Source organism: Epinephelus moara, chromosome 5 (genome assembly GCF_006386435.1).
Source record: "Epinephelus moara isolate mb chromosome 5, YSFRI_EMoa_1.0, whole genome shotgun sequence".
Classification (NCBI taxonomy): domain Eukaryota; kingdom Metazoa; phylum Chordata; class Actinopteri; order Perciformes; family Serranidae; genus Epinephelus; species Epinephelus moara.
In genome coordinates, this window is record NC_065510.1 from 42621746 (window position 1) to 42644970 (window position 23225).

At 41.8% G+C, this 23225-nt stretch overlaps 1 protein-coding gene across 3 annotated transcripts; it reads right to left on the reverse strand.

Moving 5' to 3' along the window:
* Window positions 1–1065: 1065 nt before the first annotated feature.
* On the reverse strand, window positions 1066–22556 carry card14 (caspase recruitment domain family, member 14). 3 transcript variants are annotated; one of them, XM_050045478.1, is made up of 20 exons: window positions 22215–22556; window positions 21628–21765; window positions 21222–21547; window positions 19776–19928; window positions 19500–19619; window positions 18532–18657; window positions 15521–15667; window positions 15285–15419; window positions 13710–13810; window positions 13014–13069; window positions 12724–12784; window positions 9738–9954; window positions 9527–9653; window positions 6446–6686; window positions 6213–6276; window positions 6006–6126; window positions 5748–5912; window positions 5107–5225; window positions 3853–3968; window positions 1066–2086 (listed from the first exon to the last, which is right to left on the reverse strand). In XM_050045478.1, the coding sequence occupies exons 1-20, from the start codon at window positions 22426–22428 to the stop codon at window positions 1879–1881; spliced, it is 2955 nt and encodes a 984-aa protein (XP_049901435.1). In that variant the 5' UTR covers window positions 22429–22556; the 3' UTR covers window positions 1066–1878. The 3 variants fall into 3 exon arrangements, with proteins under 3 accessions (XP_049901435.1, XP_049901434.1, XP_049901436.1); XM_050045477.1 differs by having other exon boundaries at window positions 15285–15422; XM_050045479.1 differs by lacking the exons at window positions 1066–2086; window positions 3853–3968 and adding an exon at window positions 4425–5017 and having other exon boundaries at window positions 15285–15422.
* Between the last annotated feature and the right edge of the window lie 669 nt (window positions 22557–23225).

A 23225-nucleotide genomic window follows, 5' to 3' on the forward strand; every position in this document is an offset into this window, starting at 1 on the left:
TCCAAAAGGCTGTAAGAATAAATTTACATACGTCATGTAAAGTTGTCTGATATTTCTATATGCCTGCCTCATATGCCTACTTTAAACAAGCCCACACAATCACCATAGCAAATGTGCGGATTTTACTTTGTGAGTTACTCCTGAAGCAGTCTGTCAAAAATTAGCTTATGAAGCTGCTTCCAGTGACTTTGATCAATCACGTTATGTTTACCTGAGTAGTGACTACAAAGGTTAACTCAAGTGTGTAAGATTTAGGGAGATTCAGTGGTGAGGATTGCAGTTTGCGACCAACTGAAACTTCTCCTGGTTAGAATTCCCTCAGTGTTCATTGTTCAGGAGGTTTTTACTGGGAGCCAAATCATCCGCAGAGGTCTCCTCCTCTCCAAAACAAACAGGCCAAAAAAGTGATGCTGTACATACAGTAAGCGCCACTATAATTGCATAGCTTTGTTCAGTCACATTTATGTAACGTCACAGCTCAACGGGTTAGATAAAAATTAATCTATAACATATTCTCTCAGCTGACATCCTTTATCACCCGTAGACTGAAATTTACTTTCAAATGACACTATTTGGAGCTGTAAAAGGTGCTTTTAAGGTGAAACTCGTGATGAAAACTGGTTCTGACCAGATCTGCAGCAGAAGTTCCCATGGTGATGTACTGCAGTTAAAAGAGAGCAACCATCATAGGATGGAGATTTCTGACTTTGGACTAAACATATTTTACTAACCCACTGATAATGCCTCATGGTACAGTCCCTCAGGTGATTAAAACAGCAGATTCATGTTACAAATGCGTGTGTTTTTTTGATGTAGCTCACTGGAGATGTGCTTATAATTATAGTGGCCGACACGGAAACACAATGCAAATGGCCCTATCTAAAGCCAGTGTTTGGTTTATTTGTTCTGAGCTACTGCAGAATTATGCACTTATTATATTATATTCAGTTTCTGTTAATATATCCACCTACACTAGTCAAGTCAAACTTTAAGTCCTACAAAGTCATGTTTGTAAGTTTTGAAAAAAAAAGAAAAGAAAAGAAAACTAGAAATTTGAATTTGACTTTTATTTGAATTCAGACTTAAATAAAAATAGCTTTTAAATATAGCTACATTTTTATTAATGCATACAGTGAGACACATTGGAAACAAGAACAACCGGAGATGAGATGGAAAAAGAGGGGAGCTCCTGTGAAGAATAACTGCAGTAACATCCCTGTCATGAACCTGACATACTGTGTACAGATCTCTCGTGATGTAGAATCTTAACTGGCTATAATCCACCTGCACATGAGTTCCACTCTGACATGGTGCAAACTATTGTGAATAGATATAGTGACTGATGTTTACTGTCCAATGTGTTACAAATTATCTTCACTTCCACCTAATATGAGTCCCAGCTCATACTAATTCAAATAAGAATTAAAATGACAAAAGACTATAGTGTTCTAAATAAACACAAGAGATGACGGATCCAGAGCAGTCAAAGGTAATCCCTCACAGTGGTACATTATCTACAACATATTGTAGAGATGGAGCACATACAAGTCATAGAGTATGTTTTCATGGTAAATGTTTTTAGTAGACACCTGACACCAGTGTTTGCTTTAAACAAATGCCTCAAAAAGGGAGGCAACACAGAGCAAAAAATGTTTCTGGGTACAGCAATAATGCTTCAGCTTCATACACAGAATAGAACTTCACCCAGTTACTCCTAAGTATCATAGATACATACTCGTGTTTACAAAAATATCTATTGTAAAGCTCAATATATTCTCAACATGATGTTAACCAAAGGCTGTTTGAGAATTCACCATTCCTATTATTTTAATATTTGATGTGTTTTCTCTGATTCTTGTCTGCTCTCTATCCTCTGCTTCACCACAGGTCAGGCTCTACCCAGACAATCTTCTTCTGCTCCTCCCAGATGATGGTGCGTAGGGAGGTCAGCAGGGAGGCCTGGTCACACCAGGAGTCTGGAGCCACGCTGTGATACAGGCACGGCAGCTTGTCCAGCAGAGGCTCCTCACTTCTGGAACATGCCAACAGCTGCTCCTCTGATTGGCTGTGACGCTGCAGCTTTGACCTGGAAGCGTCAGAAGAATAAATAAATTTCAATTTTGAAGAGGCAGAGATACGAGTTTTTCCAGTGCATGAGCATGAATAGATCAGAACAAACTGCAGCCACAAGGGGACGTCACTTTGTTTTGTTTTGTTTTTCTTTCTTTTTTGTTTGTTTGTTTGTTTTGTTTTTGCTTTGGTGGAAAAACTAAATTTAATTCAATTCAATTTTTTTTTTTATAAAGCCCAATATCACAAATCACAATTTGCCTCAGAGGGCGTTACAGCATATGACATCTCTCTTTCTTTGGACCCTCACAGTGGATAAGGAAAAACTCTCCAGAAAAACCCTTTAACAGGGATAAAAATGGTAGAAACCTCAGGAAGAGCAACTGAGGAGGGATCCCTCTTCCAGGACTGACCGATATGCATCATCATGCAAATGATGCATGCAAATTTAAGTCAGAAACTGATCTTGTGTAGCAGTGCATTAAAAGGCGGATTATTCCTTTGAAGTGGAGCATTTCATACAAATCATTTTAGAGGATTCATGTTAAAAGGAGGGAGAGAGGTTGCAGAACTGCAACTTCTTCTGTGTGAATGTGAATGGCCATCTAGAGCCAGTCACTGTGTTTACATGACATTAAAGAAAATCAATTTATTGTGTTAGTCCGACTAAAACCAGACTTTTTTAAAGATATTTTTTGGGGGCTTTTTTTTTAGCCTTTAATGGATAGGACAGACAAGCGTGAAGGGGGAGAGAGAGAGAGGGAGTGACATGCAGCAAAGGACCACAGGCTGGAGTCGAACCCGGGCCGCTGCGGCAACAGCCTTGTACATAGGGCGCCTGCTCTACCACTAAGCCACCAGCGCCCCACTAAAACCAGACTTTTGAAATACAAATAAACATGTTAGTCTGACTGTAAATTGAATTTCTCAAAGTCGGACTAATACACCCAGATAATGCATTTGGAAGTTAAATTACTCCTGCATGTATACAGTCAACCAGACCCAAACTGGCTGAGGCGCACTGCACACGCTCTGCCGTGTCCGCCCCAGGCTTTGAACCAGAAGTCAAATAGCACTGAATGCGTAACAGAAGAAGAAACAGGTGACAACATGATCAAATCTACATCCAGAGCTGTGCATTTTTGGACGTACAAGGAGACACAGTTCAGGCTATGTCTCCTTGTACAGAGCTGTGAAGCTGTCCACCATGATACCAGTTTGCTGCCAGCTAAAAGTAGCTAACTTGTTTGTTGATTGTTTGGTTTGTGACATAATAGATCAACTAGAAAAAGGTCCAATACTAACAAGCTGAAAGGGGACATATCACCACCTATCATAGCGTTGTCAGACATACCTACAGTAGGTCAATAAATCGATTGTAACTGCAGTTACACTTAACTTTGGTCTTTCTGTTCTGAGCCACTGTAGAAACAACACGGCGGACTCCGTGGGAAAGGACTGCTCCGTATGTAGAACAGTTCAGTTTAAGGTAATGCAGAGAACAACGATTCTTTCAGGTGATTATAAAGTGATGAAAAGGTAGCTATGAATATTATATACCATTTCTGCCAGTATATCCCCCTAAATCCTACACACTCGACCTTTAAGGAAAAAACTATCTGTTTCTAGAAGATGGAAACTATGGCAGTTATCAGTGAGGCCATCAAGTTTGACCCATGGAAACATTTCCATGCTTAGAGTTATATCTAAATGTGATATCAGAGTCATGAGCAACAGGGCAAGCTCTATCAACATGTACGAAGAAGTAGGAGGAGAGTTTACCTCAGTTTCCGTGCACTTCGTGCAGACTGGCCAATGAAGACTATGATGGGGAAGATCTCGGCCCGGTGCAGACGACGCACGCAGTCCAGCCCCAACGGCAGCACGCAGTGAATCCCCTGTAGGATGAGGAGAACAACATATGGAATATGGGTTAAAAAATAAAAAAAGAAATGAGCATGATTCAAGAGTAATGCTAATACATAGAATACATTTTAATGCTGTGAAGATGTTTAAGACTGAAATTCTTGTACAGCACCACAGATCTGCAGATGGTGTATTATTCAGTTAATTAAAATTAATTAGTGCAATGCCCTTTGTCACCGGTTCTGTTCATAACTTTCATGGACAGAATTTCTAGGTGCAGCTGAGTGGTGGAGGGTGTCAGATTCGGTGACAGGAGGATCTCGTCTCTGCTTTTTGTGGATGATGTGGTCCTCCTAGCCCCATCGAACAGTGACCTCCGGCTCTTGCTGGGACAGTTCGCAGCTGAGTGTGAAGCAGCTGGGATGAGAATTAGCACCTCCAAGTCTGAGACCATGGTCCTCAGTGGGAAAAGGGTGGATTGCCCTCAGGTGGAGGAGTTTAAGTATCTCGGGATCTTGTTCACGAGTGAGGGTAGGATGGAGCGGGAGATTGACAGGCGGATTGGGGCGGCGTCAGCAGTGATGCAGGCACTTAACCGGTCCGTTGTGGTGAAGAGGGAGCTTAGCCAGAACGCGAAGCTCTCGATTTACCGGTCGATCTACGTTCCAACCCTCACCTATGGTCACGAGCTCTGGGTAGTGACCGAAAGAACGAGATCGCGAGTACAAGCGGCCGAAATGAGATTCCTCCGCAGGGTGGCTGGGCTCAGCCTTAGAGATAGGGTGAGGAGCTCGGACATCCGGGGGGACTCGGAGTAGAGTCGCTGCTCCTCCACATCGAGAAGAGCCAGTTGAGGTGGTTCGGGCATCTGGTAAGGATGCCTTCCGGACGCCTCCCTTGGGAGGTGTTTCGGGCATGTCCAACCGGGAGGAGACCTCGGGGCCGCCCCAGGACACCCTGGAGGGATTACATCGCCCTGCTGGCCTGGGAACACTTCGGGGTTCCCTCAGAAGAGCTGACAGATGTGGCTGGGGAGAGGACTGTCTGGGCTTCTTTGCTGAGGCTGCTGCTGCTGCTGCCCCTGCGACCCGGACCCGGATAAGCGGAGGACGATGAGTATGGGGGACGAGTACGAACTACTAAAATGAGTTTCCGTGTTGAATGTTTTACCTTTTTCATGATTTTCTCCACACTCTGCAGGGTGTAGCAGCAGTTTCCTCCCTGCTCGCACTCCTCCAGGATCTCAGACCTCTGCAGCCGGGCTGCGTGCTCGCTGGCATTCAGCACCTCTGTAGGGCAGAATGGTGGGGAGGGAGAATCCGAGAGGTGAGGCATGAAGTATTTTCATCAATATAAATCAAACTCTGTATTAAGATATGGCATCTTTACCTTTAGTTGTTACATTATCTTTAAATCATTTGGTACATTATCTGAACATTTATCAGTTGTCTCCCCTCTGAATGTCATTTCTTTTTGTTCTCTTGAGTCCTTATTTAATGATCAGATTTCCCCACAAAGATCATTAAAGTTTGACCTTATCATTGCAGGGAACACAGGCAAACATTTATTGTCTTAGCATCTAGCAGCCTCTATCATGTTTATTACTGTTTATTCATCAAACTTATTTCCTTCCTAGTCTGCAGCAACAAACATATGATGTGTCAAGTCAAACAAACTTATCTGTCAGCACAGGAAAGTGCTTCCTCCTCTCTATCTAAAAATGTGTCTTCAATGGCAAATACACCAGTGGAAACAGATACAAAATATAAATGCACTGGGTTTCATTTCAGCAACAACACTGTATTTCTTACCAGGCTCACAGAGCTGGAAGCCCTGCCAGTCTGCCATCTTCTTGTTCAAGATGTTTCCCAGGATGGTGGGCAGCAGCAGGACAGGCCTGCAGATGGGTGGGAAGTGTGGGGTGACAAGGCTGTAGGGCATCAGGGTGAGACAACTTTTGGGTGTAGATGCATCACCTGTGAAGAAAATGATACACATTGTGAGAAAAGTAATTTTTTTCATGAAAAAACATCCAAAATGTTTATCAAACAGCTCATTTAAGATCGTACCTGATTCTGAGCTCTTGGTTAAGTCATCTTCCACGCTGACCCACAGTGCGTTCCTGCCCTGGCGCCTGGTGCCAACAATCCTGACTGCCTTCTGCTTATTCTGGTCTACCACACGCCCAAACTGGTGATGGAGAGGAGTATTCAAGAGTTAGCACAGTGAAATTTTGGATTGGCTCAGTAGATGACAGTATTTCAGATTATTCTTACCTTCACAGGTTTCTTTGTCTGGAAGTTCATGTCTTCAATAGCTCGAATCAGAAGTCGCTGTGCCCTGTCACATCAGAAAATCATTACCATTTTCAGTTTAAAGCACTGTGAGTTATGATTTCCTTTCACTTTCAATTATTCTGATGATTCTGACTCCCTACCTGCTGCTCACTGACAAGAAACTGAACTGATCGTGCATCCTACATTTCTATGCTTCACATCAGTATTCCAACCTGTAATAGTTGGGTACGTTTCCACTCTGGAGGTCCAGCAGCTGACAGGGGTGAACTTGGCTGGCGTGCCATGAATCCTCAGTGCCAGCAGGTCGTGTGTTGGTTACATGAAGGATGTCGTTGCAGGACACAGCTAAAGTTCCGTTGGGGCCAACTGGGAGGGACATGTTGACACGTACGTAGAAGGAATCTCCGGACGATTTCTCACTGCTCTGCAGCTGCTGCAGCAGTGCTTCATAGTCTGAGCAGGCAGAGGAAAACACTGTAACTAAAGCCACTGGAAATTTGTATCTATACACAGACCTAAACCTTTTCTGCTTACAGGTTTCAGCACCAATCAAGAGAGAAAATATGCAGAATTTTTTGCTTGTAATGTGATAGAAATTTGATTAAAAAAACTTGAGAAAATAAATCTGTAGAAAAACTGCTTAGATGTCCTCGGAATTCTGCGGCTGAGTGGGCCTGCTCATACAGAAAATACATAGGATTTAATAACGTAAAAAGTCTTCACTTGTGTAGTCATAGTAGCTCCACTGTCCATTCCAGGTTTAACAATATACAATGCTGTAACTACCTGCCCACGAGTCAAAGAAAGGTTTGACCCCCTGATGTATGGACACAGCTTAGAGACATAAATATTTTAACTTTAATTGCCACTGAACATTTAATGAATCTGTCCACCACTGAATTCATAGCATTCAAGTGTTTTATAAGTGTTAATTATGAAATTTCCTGATTTGCAAAAGCTAATATCGATTTTTTCCCCCAGTATTCACAAATAATTCAGATCCAAAAATTCGAGTTAGATAATTTCAAAAAAATAGATTTAGGTTGCTCAGAATAGATTGGTCAAATTCAGGTCTAAAAATTCAAGGTAAAACAGTAGTAGAACATAAGTCAAATCTGATGATACGGCTGTGGTCGGACTCATCTTGGGCGGAGTTGAGTCAGCCTACAGTGGTGAGATCCAGAGACTGACAGCATGGTGTTCAGTGAACAACTTGATACTGAATAAACTGTCTCCACTACACATAAACAGGGACAGTGTGGAGAGGGTTCCCATCTTCAAGTTCCTGGGAACTCTAATTTCTGATGACCTCTCCTGCTCTGCCAGCTCCACAGACAAATTTGGCCTTGAAATTGCACATCGAGAAATCTGGAGTTTGCATGTTTTCTGTTGGTTTTCTCCTTGTTCTCCCACAGTCCAAAGACATGCAGGTCACATTAAGTGGTGACTCTAAATTGCCTGTAGGTGTAAATGTGAGTGTGAATGGTTGTCTGTCTCTATGTGTCAGCCCTGTGATAGTATGGCGACCTGTCCAGGGTGTACCCTTCCTCTCGCCCAATGTCGGCTGGGATAGGCTCCAGCAGCACCCCCGCGCCCCCGCAACAGGATAAGTGGTTTGGTATAATGAATGAATGAATGAATGAATGAATGAATGAATGAATGAATGAAATGTAATGTAATGTTACAATTTCAAAGAGGTAAATTCAGAACAAATCAATTCAGATACATGATTTTTAAAGTAAAATATTCCAATGCTATGTATAGGAGCCAAATATGTTATTGGGAGGTTTGCTTCTAACTGTGTAATTCACTGTGTGGGCATTGGGGGGGCGCTGTACTGTCACCTGGTGAGTTCAGGTATTTTAGGATGTGACCTCACTATGGTCATCAGGTGTTTGGCCCAGAAGGGCAAATGGTTTTTGACGGCAATGGCACAGACCGCTACAGTTTTGTTTGTATTGTACTGAGCGTCAGATGTGGATGTAACGGATGGACTTTGCCATGCACACACGGAATAAATGTTACAGTGATGCAACGCAAGAAGCTTCATGGACTCTCATTCAACATTTGAATAACGAAGGTAGCGTAGCGTGTCCAGCAACAGGCGCGTCAACCCTGGTCAAATACCTCAGTGGCTAGTAATAGACTTAGCTCCTTTAACAACACTATAAATTAAAAGTCTCTTATTTGCTTCCATATTATGTTTCTGCAGTTGACTGGTGAATACTATCAGTCATTACTGTGTAGTGGTTTGAACCAAGTGACTGGCTAATGAACAACGCTGTCCTCTCCTAATAAAGAGGCAGCATTAAATGCAATAAAATGTAAAGTTGTAAAGAGTTTTCTGTTGATGAAGCAGTGTTAGCAGTGCAATACCTCATCCCTCTGCAGTCCACATGAAAGCATGAGACAACCATATGTGATGTCCTTGGATACATAAAAACTCTTTTATGAAGCTATTGAATTGTACTTTGTCTCTGTAACTAGTCTTGTGTACACTGAAGAACGCTGAATTCTTTAAACGCTGCAAAACAAAGGCACCCTCATAAACACAGCAGGGTGATCAGCATTATCCTGCTACTATTTCAACGAGTCACAGTTACATGAGTTACCTCACGTGGCAGCTGGCTATCCCTTTAATCTCAACAGAGACAGTCTGCTTCCTGGGGGCCTCATGACAGCTGAAGCAGCCATAAACTTTTATTGCCAGGTAATGCCAAGATATAGTCGCTGTAATTTGTTATAATGCAGTCCTCCTTTACGACTGTGCTCTTGCATGTGTGTATGTGTTTATGTATGTGTGGCTCAGAGGTAGAACGGGTCGTCCACCAATCAGAAGATCAGCGGTTCGATCCCCGGCTCCTCCAGTCTGCATGTCGAAGTATCCTTGAGCAAGATACTGAACCCCAAGTTGCTCCTGATGGCTGTTCCATCAGTGCGTGAGTGTGTTAAAAAACAACAACAACTGAGTAGCAGGTGGCACCTTGTATGGTAGCCTTGACCACCAGTGTATGAATGTGTGTGTGAATGGGTGAATGTGACTTGTAGTGTAAAAAGCGCTTTGAGTGGTTAGATGATTAGAAAGGCGCTATACAAATGCAGGTCCATTTAGGTCCATATATGTTTGTGTATGTGTGTGTTCCAAAGCTTTTTTTTCTGGAAATGGAAATAGCAAAGTGTAGAAATGCGTTCTTTTGTTACTGTTTCATGATCCTGGAATTACGGAGTCAACATAAATAGTCCCACTGTCACTGTACTGGAGTGGGGTAGTAAATTCATTCTGTGGGACATACCATCTTGTCTGGGCCGAAGGGAGAGGTGACAGAGGCCTGTAACCTGGCCGAGAGCCCACATAGCTTCCTCTAAAGTGGAATCTTCCAGCACCATCCTCAGAGCCTTCTGGTTCTGCTCATACTTCACCTGCACAACAACAGTATTATGCGATATGCCTAAACAGCAGGCATGATGATTAGAGTTAGTGTTCAGAAACACACTTAAACCCACCTCCACTATCTGTGACCCAGGGCTGATGCCAACAGTATGGGCAACAGAACCTTCTGTCACCTGGTGCACAAACACTCCGGTCTTATTGCCTCCCACCACTGCCAGCTGGCTGAGCAATGCATCCCCCTGCAGGGAGATGCTGAGGACACGACCGTTGACACGAATTGCTTTTGGGCGAGAACGCATCAGGAAGGGGGGAACTGAGGTTCTTGACTGGCTGGAGAGAGAATGAAAGGATAGAATGCTTCGTCAAACATTCTGATTGTTTTAAGGGTCCTTGTTTCCTTTAATGGAGCAGAAAAATGTTACTTCTGATTGAGCATAGAGAAATCCATATTTACAACTATACCGAGTGTGGTCTGTAGGTTGTATGGCAAGGATACATTTATAGTACTTATTGGATTTGAAATAAAGCTAATTTGGTGTGCTACTTCTTTAAATGTACATTATTACTTTAACCTCAGTCATTATTTCAGTTCAGATCCAGTGTGCTGGATCTGACAAGAAAACAAAGTTGCTTCCCCACTTTCCGCTATACATCCCTTATGTCTCACATCATAATTAACAACTGGATCTAAGTTAGTACATGGGTGAAAGACAGGGTTGGGAGGAACAAATACACTTTACTAAGTTATGTATTAAAAGTACAAAATATGAGTGACTGTATTCTGTTACCGCTACAGTCTAAATTGGTGGAATCTGAATACAGATAGTGTCTTTAAAAATAGATGACTTGAGGAGATCACTTAATTAGTTTTGTTTTATTTACACTGTGTCCTCAATGAATGTAACACCAGCGAGTTTCTTTGCATGGTTATACCATTTTGAGGTGAACATTTGCCAGACACCTTGTTTATATTTATTGCTGTTGCTTGATGAAAGCTTCGCAAGGATGAGGAACAGCTTGTTCATTGGTCCAAAAAATCTCTCTCAACCTCTCAACCGAGAGCCCACTGTTCACTTTCTGTGTGAAAGTTGAGCCAAACCGTGATGTTTTTTCTAAACCTAACCACATGCTTTTGTTGCACAAGGAAATAAATGTAATGTGATGTAAATACGAGGTGTTTTACAGTTCATGAAGAAAAAGATTGTAAGGATCTACAAGCAGAATCTGTACATTTCCTGTAAAATGGAAGTTTATCTTGAAAAGACACAACGCATGTGACAAGATTCGTTCATCCCAGAACGTCAACAACAGACACAGGAGGATACCTAGTGCATCATATTTAGACGGGAAAGTCCTCCAACAGTGGCAAATGAGTTGGGAGAAGAAAGACTGAAGATGTATTTTCTGGTTAAGAAGTATAAATGTAGAAAGACTCAAAGAACTTGCCCATCTTTTAAGTAGTTACGCCTCCAGAGGAGCACACAGCTGATAGGTGGCCTACATGGTTTGTTTATATGACTTAAAGGAAGTGCATTATTAACAGATTCAGTGTGGACAGAAAGCAAAGCTCACTTGCTGTTAGGACATGCTGTAAAATTCCTATGAAGCACACATTTCCTATTAACAGATTTAAAAAAAAAAAAAGTGTGTCCAGTGTGCCTGCAACATGGCAGAGGAGATGCATGGCCAGGCCACTATGGTGTTTTTTCTAGAACTGAAATATAAGACCTGGACAAACGAGCTCAGCAAGATGACTCTGAGGTATTTAGAATATACTACTTAGTTTGGGTAATCATTACATATTATTTCATTATTATATAACACATTTTAGGGCATGTATTCAGTAATCTGTAGTGGAATACGTTACTCTTCCAACACTGGTTAAGGGTGGGTATGTTGTGTTTAATTAACCAATGCTGATTACTGATTATTTCGAGTATCATTATTATCCTCTTTTAAATGATGTATGCGGATGACGCCATCATATATGCTCATGGAAAAACAGCTGTTTCAGAACAACTCTCAAAACATCTGGAAGCAATAGCCTGTTGGCTTGGAAATGCGTGTTTGTTGCTCAGTGTAAAAAAAACGGTATCCATTTGCGTTTCTTCTGGAAGATGGCCCACATCAACTGAATTAGACATTAAGATCAATGGACAGCCAATCAGTCAAGTTTCTGAGGTAAAATATTTAGGTCTAATGCTGGACACTCACTTGAAATTCGACAAACATGTTAAAAAAAATGTGCAGAACGGTTAAAATTAATCTGTACACATTTAGACTAATCCGAGACTGTGTGACATTTGATGCAGCCAAAACATATATGCATTCAATGATCTTTTCACACCTCAGCTACTGTGTCACTTTCTGGTCTCAGGCCAGCCCATCAGTGATTAAACCTCTGGAGAGGCTATACAATCGTGCAATAAAGATTTTAGGCAAAAGGCCGATAAGATCGCACTACTGTCATGTCCTGAGGGACCTGAATATGCTCAGCTTTGACAACTATATTGCATTTGCAAATGCCAATCTTATACGCAGGTGTTTACATGGCCAGGCCCCTCAGGTTCTCAGTGACATGGTGCGACCGTTACAGGCCGTGGGACTGGTCACTAGGAATACCACTGCAGGGAACTGTAAAGTGTCGTACCGGAAGACTTCCTTTGGCCAGACATCCTTTGTCATAAAGGGAGCTAATATATGGAATGGACTGCCTATCCAACTTAAAACAGAACAAAACTGTCGACATTTTAAAATTAAACTGAAGGAATTTTTAAAAGGTAATCAGTTATGTAGTCATGTGTAGGGGTGGGTAGGTGGGTGGGGTGGGAGGTATACAATATGCATATGATGTGATATGCTGTGATACATTGCATTAGTTAATTGCTGTGCAATTCTCTATGTTTATGTATCTGTCCCTATCAAATAGACATGAAAAATGAAAAAAAAAATAAATAAATAACTAAATGTATCACTACCTTAAGCACAACCTTCAATGTACAGTACATTGCACACATACTGCTGTCTGTTCTACACGAAAACGCTCAGTAGTATGAAACTCTTTATTTATAGCAATGTTGGTCCAGTGGACTGCCTCACCCATCACTGCTGGAGCCGTCAGAAGAGGAGAGCATGGGTGTCTGCTTGTCATCACTCCCCACTAAACAAAAGAGAGGTTGTGTAAAGATTTTGTATCAAGGTTGTTTCCCCGGAAATAATGTGCGTGTGAGTTAATGTGTCACTTTACAGCCCTGGCAAAGGTCCAACATTGAACAATAGCTAAAGAAAACCTTGCCACACAACAGCAAACCACCACCTCCTCCGACCAGAAACACAAACACACAGACACTCACTGAAACAAAGAAAGTTCATATGTTTTCTACACATACCATTGGCGATAAACACAAAGTCATCAAATAGAGATTCAGTCTCCGCTGTTTCCAAACTGCAAAAGAAAAAGAAGACAATAACTATCACATTTATCTCTGTCTGTCACTTTCTTGCACAAACAAACATACACATACAATGACAGTGTTGAGTTTAGTAGCCAACCTTATAATAAGCTTACTTTAGTGTGAGATAATCATCTGTCATGCTACAACCCACAGACCGGTTTGGTGAGTAGGAATAATAACAGCCCTATGATGATGAGGCTGAATCTTTTGTCAGCACTCTGAATGTGGGAAAAAAGTTCCCCTGAGTAGAAATACAAGAATTGTGGAATGTGAGTCTGTAGAAAGTCTATTCACGATGTGCTCTCACTGGGGTTTGTCTTGCTCCTCAACACCCTCTGCTTGCACCTTTCATGTTTGCTGTAATTTACTCTTGATCACACTTATGTCCATCTGTCTTGGCATCATTAGATCCTAGTTAAGCCCCTCTTATTGCTGTAAATTGATAATCCAGCTGGATCCTGTTGTTAACAGAAAGGAATGCAGGGGTCAATAACACCTTCAAGTCAGCCCTCCTGCTGGGTTTGCTGCCAGCAGCCCTGTCAATTGAAACTAATAATAAACTCTCCAAAAAACGCAAGAACACAAACACACAATGACATATACTGAAGATAAAGGTGGAATCACACACACCTGCTGGCTGCATACAGAGTATCCACCCTTCTGCGGAGAGACTCTGGACTGGGGGGCTCTGCATTTCGGGATCGGACACTACTTGCTGCACCATCTTCACACTGTGCAAATACACACAATTACAAATGTAACACATGAGTAATAATAATAATAACTTTATTTGTATAGCACCTTTCAAAACCAAAGTTACAAAGTGCTTTACAAAAAAACAAAAACAATAAAAACAATTAAACAAATAAAAACAAATAAAAGATCCCAAACATCAAAACACATATGAAAATAGATTAAAATAACAATACCAAGGAATTAAGAAAAAGCCATACGATAAAAGTGAGTCTTAAGAAGTGATTTAAAAGAGGACAGTGAATTTGCCTGCCTGAGATCTCCAGGCAGGGAGTTCCACAGCTTAGGGGCCCGAGTGGCAAAAGCTCGGTCACCTTTAGTGAGTAAATATGAATTCTATGCTGTATAAAAAAGTATAGTGATAATTATTTTTTAAAGGAGGTAAAACAATCAGTCAAAAATATCTTGACTCTTAGAAGTGGAGATGAAATACAGGAGGTAGGTATTATATGAAATTTTTGATACAGGAGCCAATATGACACCTAAGCTTTAGTATCGATACCAAAATTGACTTGAGAAATACTTTTTAAAAACAGCACTCTTTTTTCATTGCATTTGCATATAATATATATATATATATATATATATATATATATATATACAATTCAAAAGGATAAGGCTAGCTTTATTCAGTATTTTTCTTATTGTCAACAAATCCCACAAATAGACCAAAGCCAACCATGTGTTTGTTTGTCTCCAAATAGTTTCTGACTTCCCTAAAGACCCTGACACATCAAGCCCAGCGGTTCGTCAGCATTGGGTCATTGGTGAGTGTCTGTTGCCCTAGTCGGTGCGGTGTGTCCCACACTGTTGGCCATTGTCAGCCCTTGTCAACTTTTTTTCAACCAATTCATCATATTGAATTGGCATCACAGACGGTGAAGCCTGTCAGTGAATGAAATCACTCTGATTGGCAGTTAAGTTCAGTGCACAAGAAGAGAAACAGAAGTGAGGAAAGTGAACTGTCTGCTGGTGTGGAGAGTTATCTCCTCTCACACAGGCACAGAATGTACATGCTGTGCTGAGATATCGGATTTACGAGAACGAGATGGATGCACATATGACCACCAATATATAATCAGTTCATTGCTAAATCCAAGTCAACGTTTGCGCCAAATCTGAAAAAAAAAAAAAAAAAATCCCTGAAGGCGTTCATGAGAATGGGATGGATGGACGGATGGACGGACCGACAGATGATTGGGCGGACATACAACCTGAAAACATAATGCCTTATTCCAGCCAGCTTTATTCTTCAACACAAGCAGCTGTACAAGAACTTTAACAAAACAAAACAGTTTAGATCAAGAAATATGTTATCAAGGATTAAGTGAACAAGACAGAGAATCAGACCAAGCATTTGATGCCATCTTTTGACACATCGTCAGTGTTCAAAAGGACTGTGTAATACCCTGCCCTGGTAAAATAATAGCATCTGATCTCACACAAACTCACCTCTGCATTACAAGAAATCTGTGACATGGGATTGACTGCATCCATGCGGCGAAGTCTACGTCTGGTGGGGATTCTGGATGAGGCTACTGAAGACTCTTCATATCCTGATCCCGGGCTCTCAGAGTCCTCGCTCATCTCCTTTGACAAAACACAGAGAACTGCATTAGCATTATTATTTCTGTTTACGTTCAGTTTATGTACAGTATGTGCTGATATGTGCTTGTGTGAGGAATTACATCACAACTTTGCTGTTCTCTGGAGCTGCGTTTGGTCTGCAGGCTGAAGACCAGCTCTTGGAGCTCCACTAGCTGACACCTCAGGGTGTCCTTCTCAGCCAGGATGCGGGCAATCACGGCCTGAGCCTCGTCTCTTGACAGGTATGCCTAGAAGCACATTTATCATTCATATTTTACACAGAATGGACTGTGCATAGGCACACCCTGTTTTTCTTCTTCATGCAGATAAACACTATCAGGCCGAGTTTATGCCTCATGTAGAAATCACAATGTCATGATAACCACAGTGGCTTCACTCATCACACATCATCTTTAACTCAAAACACAGATATGCACATGTCCTAGTCAAGGATTGTTTGAATGAAGAACTGTGTGTCAGCGTTGCTGCCACAAAGATGTAAGGAATGCAGGATGTTGTCAGTATGGCGTCTCTGGCTGGTAGCTTTCCATCATTTGACACATTCTTGTGAACACAACAACTCAGGAACAACAGCTACATGAAAGCAAATGTATTCTCATAACAAACATCACAAATTAACTGATGCAATAGCAAAATTGCTGAATAAACAATATATCCAGCGAAAAGTGGTAGCGTTGTATTTGATGCTATCATACTGATCTTAAAAAAGTACAGTATTTTACCGCTGGAAAGATGGTCTTTTCATTAAAACATGGTTATCTGTTCAGTGGGAAAATGCAAATACTTTGCACTTGGTCGGTGGCCCATCTGCATCAGACACTGACGCACAGAGGCACCCTTTAGCAGCGGTATGAGCAAGCAGCAACCTCCAGGGCTGAAAATTGATGCCAACATGAAAGTGCCAAAAACTGTAGTTCTTTGAATAACCACCTTCAGGCTGGCTCCAGCAGCCAGTCAGTCCCCATAGAACCCCATGTTAAAATGTCCAACTTTACAACATAAATAAACATGTTTACCCGCCTGGTACAAAAAAAAAAAAAAAATCAAAAAAAAAAATCACCCAGGACCATTTATGGCAAAGAAAACTACATTTCCCATTTGCAGTACTATATTTGGCAGTATGGCTCTGTTCTGGGGCACTCTGCCTTTCCTAGGCCCATGCAGAAAGCCTTAGGCAGAGAGAGCACACCACTCTGCCCTTCCATGCGCCTACATGGAAAGCCTAAGGCAGGGAGAGCAGCAGCAAAGACCCCCAAGGAACAGAGCAGAGCAAGCATCACTGACATCAATGACAATGTTAAGTCAGGCACAACATATAAAGGAGGAGCTGGGGTGGAGGCGGGTTGCAAAGTGGCTTGCAGAGGAAGTAGCAACATTAGGCAGGCTAAAGCAGTTTAAAAAGGGTGCCCTGAATGCAATTTGCCAATTGGTTGCATAGAAAGGAATCATGTGATCTACCAGCTGACTCCCTTCCATCAGTCAGCTACTCCATCAGTTGACTGGGCTGCTTGAGATCAGCTGATGTAGCTGGGATGTGAGCTGAGCTTTACATCCTACCCTGCCTGAACTAACGCTATGCTCAGTTTTTGGTCTCTATAGCTAATTTCCCTGTTCATGACAACTGTACAGGGGGTGAATTTCTTTATAACTCACCTGTTAACATTTTGTTTAGGCTTAGAGTTACACATAATTAAGGACAGACAGCTTTGAGTGACAGGCTGTCTACTGGTAGTGTCCTTGGCCTCTCAGTCAGATCCACTCCTGACTCCTCCATAGCGCAAGCCTCTCACCCAAATATGGTCCCTTCTGGCTCCAATGAACCAAGATAGCAACCGCTTAAATGCCGAACTCAAGACTTCAGAATGGAAGTCCACAAATCAATGTGTGATGTCACAGTCGCTATGTCTATTATTTTTACACTTTGAGGGTATGAGATGCTCTGGGCAAAAGCATTTGCTGATGCTCAGGCAACTACCGTGGTGTAGAGTAAAGAGTTAGAAAGTCTGCATCAGGTGGGAAGGAGGGGAGGTGGATGGATACTATGCTAGTGATGTATGTCACATTATGTTACATTGCATTAGTAACAAGTGTAATAGTACAGTCTGTAGTTTGAGTAACAGCACTTGAGCTAGCAAAATCTGCTGGTGGGAGGTGAGCTGGGAGGTCTGGGTGCTGGTAAGGAGGAGTGAAGTTTAACATAGTTCATTTAAACATAGGAGCCACATTGTTGTGATACAGAGCAGGTTGAAAATCCCTTTAACTCTTAACTCCATATATATTTACTCTTTAATCCAAAATGATGAATAAAATAGAACATGTAAAATTTCTAGTGTTGGTTTTCTTGTTTTAAAATGAATGAAGTTGGATTTTCCAGTCAACTACTGGAGTTTTCTGCCAGCCCTCTTTTTTTTTCTTTTGATTAAAGAGTGAACACAAGGAATACCAACCCTACAATCACATCCAGATCCAGCGTATCACACCTCATACAGCAAGCATGATCCACTAATCACAGCCCAGAGCTGTCAAATATGATCACAGTGTTGTGTTGTTGGTTACGGCACAGCTCCAGAGGAGCAGCTGGCAGCTATGTGACCACCTGACAGTTGTTAGGGTGTGGGTGGATTGTTCATTTCATTTGTCTTGGAGGAAAAGCCTCAGTGATGTTTGGAAAGGTAATTAGAAGAAACTGGCTTGAAGATGAATCATTGCTGCATGGCATCCACAGGTGTAATCAAAACACCATGTACTTTTACTGATCTGTGACAAAAATCCTAGTATTTCCAGTATAGGAGAACTTAATCAATGTCACCATATCAAAGAGACATAAATAACTACACACCTACACACACACAACAGGGAGTTACCGAAGGTAGGAGCCAAGAGAGAGCTGATTGATATTTGATCCTCTCCATAGCAGCACTGCTGACACCTGACTACTTGACATTTCAACAGGAAAAACAAACAATATGATGTTATGGAAGATCATTTCCAAGCCAGCCATAAAAATAGCACCTAAAACAGTAAGTACTGCTTGGAAAACTGAATTAATGTTTAGGGAGGAGGGGAAAGTATGGTGAGATCGTTTCCTTACTTGGTCTCTCTCTGCCTGCAGCTCTTTCATCTGGTTCTGGATCACTGTGTTCTTCTGCTGGTGCATGTTACAGTCCAGGGTCAGCTGTTGCACCTGGAGGCTCAGGCTCTCCTTCTGATCCAAGAGCTGAATGCAAAGACACACACACATTACACCAATGTGCCCTCAAGTGTGTTAGGTATATATTAAAGATGCACGGGATTTGATAAGCGAGTCAATGCAGTGCAGAGTTACACATGAACATAGATAGTGTGATTTATAGTATTTACATTTACATATTTTCCTCACTTTTTATTGTATTACTGTTAGTTTGCTTTAAAGGTCCAGTGTGTTGGATTTAGGGGGATACATTGGAATATAATATTTAAGTATATTTTCTTTTGTGTATAATCACCTCAAAATAAGAATCACTGTGTTTTCAACGTCTCAGAATGAGCCGTTTATATCCACATAGGGAGCAGGTCCTTGTTTATGGAGGTTGCCAAAACAGACAAAAAACAAACGCTGGCTCTAGATAGGGCCATACATTTTTTTGTGTCAGCCACTGTAGTTAGAAGCCCCTCCATAATGAGCAGCGTTGGAAAAAAAATTTATTTTTATTTTTTTATATGAAACTGCTTTATTCAGTGTTTCTACTGATTTAAATCACTGGATCTGTTTGTTCTGGTGAGGAAGAGACCTCTGCAAATAATCTGGCTCCTGGTAAAAACCTCCTGAACATCTTGATCTTATGTTATCAGAAAATATCCTTTGACTTTCGTGTTATAAAATGTTATTATGCAATGCCTACTTTTTAAGTGCTAAACAGACTCTGAAAAATAACTTTAATTAGCATTTTTCCTCTGTCCAGAGGCTGTTAAATACGTCATGGCACTGAGCAGCAGTGGTATGATCAACATGGCACATTCCAAAAATAGATGTTCCACTGAATTTGTATGACACAATGACAAAGCAAAACACACACACACCCCTTTCTTTTCTGCGAGCAGCTGTTCGTTCTCCTCTCTGTAACACCTGAGCTGCTCTGCCAGCTCCACCTGGCTGTCTATGGCCTCAGCCAGGTCCTGGGCCAGGATGTCCTGACGAGCCTGGCAGAGACACAGCAGCAGCAACAGCAGATGAAATATCAACATGAAGACACAAGTGACTATTGACTCTGTCTAAAGATCATGTGTAAAAGCTGTTAATACAGTATTCTACATAAAGCAGCTAAAAACACAGAATGATAAATTGATTATTCTCACTGGGTCAAGTTTTTCTGCCTTCACCAGCTGGCAGCGCAGACTCCTGACTTCTTCTTGCAGTTGTGGATTCTCAGAAACACATCTCAGCGAGCGCCGCTTCTGGAACTCATTCTCCGTTTGTGCCTTCTGCAGCTCAGTCTGCAGCTGATACATCTGCAACCACACAAGAATAACAATGCTAACGGAGCTGCAGCTGTGATTATTTCCACTATGTTTTTTTTTAAATCAACCGATTAATAAATTTAATTTTTGTCAGTTGTTTTGTCTGACTGTCTCACAGTCTCACAATCCCTGAAGGTATTCAATTTACAATTACATACAGGCCTGTACATTTTCATCAACAAAATTTTTAAACTTTTCCATACTGTACCCACGATGTAGGCTCTGCATAGAAGCGTACCCTACACCAGTGGTTCCAACTGGTGGGTTGTGGTCCAAAGGTAGGTTGCGGGTCCATTCTGAATGGACTGCAAGTGACATGCAAACGTGTCAACCTTGTAAAAAACCCACCTTATTTTGAAGCTGAGTGAATTTCCTACAGAGCTTTTATTTTTAAGTGCCGTTTCCTGCTGCAGTGTGACTGACTAACGGACAACTACTTGACAGAGACAGCAATCCAGCTTAACCACATGGTCAACACAGTTATAAAGCTGAATACATTAAACTGTGTGGACCTTAAACTAATGACTAAGGAGAAATCTGGACCGCGTGGCTGGAAATGTAACCACATGTCACAGTGACCTAGACCTCCTGGTTTTTGTAAGCTGAAACCATTTCCCTCAGTGGAAACCAAGCTTTTATTCACTTATTTTTCACCGATAAGAAACAATAAATTGTGAGGACAATAAAGCCCCCCAAAAATAGCATCTAAAGTCCTTTGTGTGATTTATATGAATGGAGAAAAACAAGACAGCCGCTAATTTATACAATGTAAAATGCTAAAGGTTTATGCTAATAATGTTAGCATGTTGATTTGTGGGGAAAACTTGTCTAGCATAGGACAGTTGTTTTATGAATCTTGTGAATTGTTATTGAGCTGAATTTCATAACGTCACCTCTGTTAAATGTTGCTGGTGTTCCTGGCTTCATACAAGGAAGGAGGAAGGAGGAAAACTCCATTAGCAGCCAGGCTAACTTATACAATTTAAAATGCCATAGGCTTGTGCTAATAACATTAGCATGTTGTGTTTGTGGGGAAGATGTGTCCGCAAAATACAAGTGTTTTGTCTGTGAATCTTGTGAGTTTAATTGGAGCTAATTTTTATAGTGTTTGAAATTGTTTGTTCTGTTTTTCCATGTGTATTACGTATGTTTTGTATCATCAAACTTTACGTAATTTCACAAAAACTCCACTCTCGACTAGTGTTTTGGAGGTGTGGAGAAACTTATTTTATGTTTCCCTGACTTTTGTAAAGTGAGGAACAGACTTAAGTTAGCATCACTGACCTGCAGGTTGAGGTCATGGAGGCGCATGTTCACGGCTGATTTCTCCTCGATGGCTGCTGTGTAGCGCATATACAAATCACACTTCTCATCCTTTAGCTTGGTGACGTCATGTTGCAAAGAACACAGCTGTCTCCGCATGCGTTCATTCTCTGACTGAAGGCACCTGGACTTCTCCTCTAGCTCCATTATCTGCCTAATCTCCATCTCCAGGGAGGCACAGCGTGCACTCTTTCTGCTGGCCTCGCAACGCGCCTCCTGGAGCTCCTTCTGCATCCCTGTTACTGCTCTGACCAGATACTCTGTCAGCTCTGAGTACTTTATCAGGCCTGCAAGGAGACCAATGCAAGTCAGACATAAAGCAAGTGAAACAAAAATATTCCATTAAAATGCACTTATAACCACTGACCACTGAATCTTGATGGTTCAGTGCTGGGTTTGCGTCCGGTCACTTGGGTGTACAGGGTGGGGTAGTGGATCATCAGGCTCTCTAGTAAGGCCACAGCTCCATTCCTCCCCTGGGTCCTCAGCAGGTCCAGCATATAGCCTGAAAATGGTAGAGAATAATGTGGTGTTGTCAAACTCCAACTCTAACTTTTGAATCAGCAGATTTTATCTAAAGATAAGTGTTTCCGTGATTCTTATTCAAGCACTGCATTTTCATTCCTCCTCAGAGAGAAAGCAAGCTAACATTAGCTCTGTACAGTAATCAATGTCAAAAATTTGAAAAGAAATTTAATTAGCAGGCCCATATACTCTTAAACCCTCAGGCAGCATAATGTTAGTTTTACTAATAAATATTTGTTCTTAGTAGGCTACTGAAGCATTTCCTCTGTCACTTGGCAGTACAAACAGCATTCAGTGTAAACAGATTAGGTGCAGTAAAAGAGGACAAAGCAAAATCCACTTGTCCTCTACAAACTGAGGCAGCCCCATGGACAGGCTTTTAACTTTGTGTAAAATCCAAGACGCAACAAGTCAGGTCAGAAATCTCACTTGTTCTCATGCTGCGGTTGGTGAGATTGTGGCAGGACACAATCTCATCCTCATCCATCTCACTGAGCACCCTGGCCTGCCTCAGGTACGGGATCAAGATGCATGGCCGCACCCCCAAGGAGATCCGGTGGCGGTTGTCATTAATCAATTCCCAAAGTTCCTCCTCACCCATCTCTCCCAGGTCTCGACCCTCAGAAACACAGTCCCCTGCCATCCTGAGTGTGTTATGTGCTGAGACGATGGGCACGGCCAAAGCAAACAGAGTAAACACACACCCTTAGCTGCAAAGACACTAGTCGCAGGCTCATTCCAGGCAGCAGACTGAGTGGAGGCAGCAGAAAAAGCAGTATAAAAGGGCCAGGCTTTCCACGCCCTGTGGGTGTTTGTGTCAGAGCGTGTGTGTGTTGATGTGTGAGCGTGCAGGAAAACCTGTAAGACAAGACCTCTGTGATGCAGTGCAACAAGGGACTGACTCTGTGAATGTGGGCACAAACAAACAATGGTGCAAATAGAGCTGAAACACAAGCTCTTACAAACAACTACATTTCACACACACACACAAAAAAAGACATCAGTCATCTGAGCCACATGTCTCCTCCATTCACACTCTTGGTGGCCTTGTAACATTTGTTTGCTTTCAACAGCTAAATCAATATATAATCACATCATAAACCTCTGCCTCATTCTATCAATGAGTGAAGCCAGATGTGTTTGTTGAATGGAGTCAAACCACAGCCCATGGCGTGAATGCACAAAGCTGCCCACTAAACACAGAAACATTAGATGACATGCGAGTTCACCTTAATAATTCCTAATCACAGTAAAGTAAACACACATACCACAGTGCTGACAGAAGAGGAGCAAACACAGAGCTATGAAGTGCAAAGTCCTCTGTTAAAGAAGGAAATAAGGTTGGCGGCATATCTGGCGCCGGCTGTCAGCACAAGGTCAAAGGCTTTCTCATATTGTTGGCTAACTTACCGCCTTTGTGAGTGAACTTACTGTTGACTG

Bases quoted from the DNA above. Each gene is read 5' to 3' on its own strand.
- card14 (XM_050045477.1), bottom strand. From the start codon at position 22,428: ATGGCAGGGGACTGTGTTTCTGAGGGTCGAGACCTGGGAGAGATGGGT. The intron at 6,687-9,526 runs GTATGTCCCACA...CTGCCTGCTCAG, and splicing joins CCTTCGGCCCAGACAAGATG to ACTATGAAGCACTGCTGCAG. The intron at 6,277-6,445 runs GTTGGAATACTG...CTGATGTGACAG, and splicing joins AACGTACCCAACTATTACAG to GGCACAGCGACTTCTGATTC.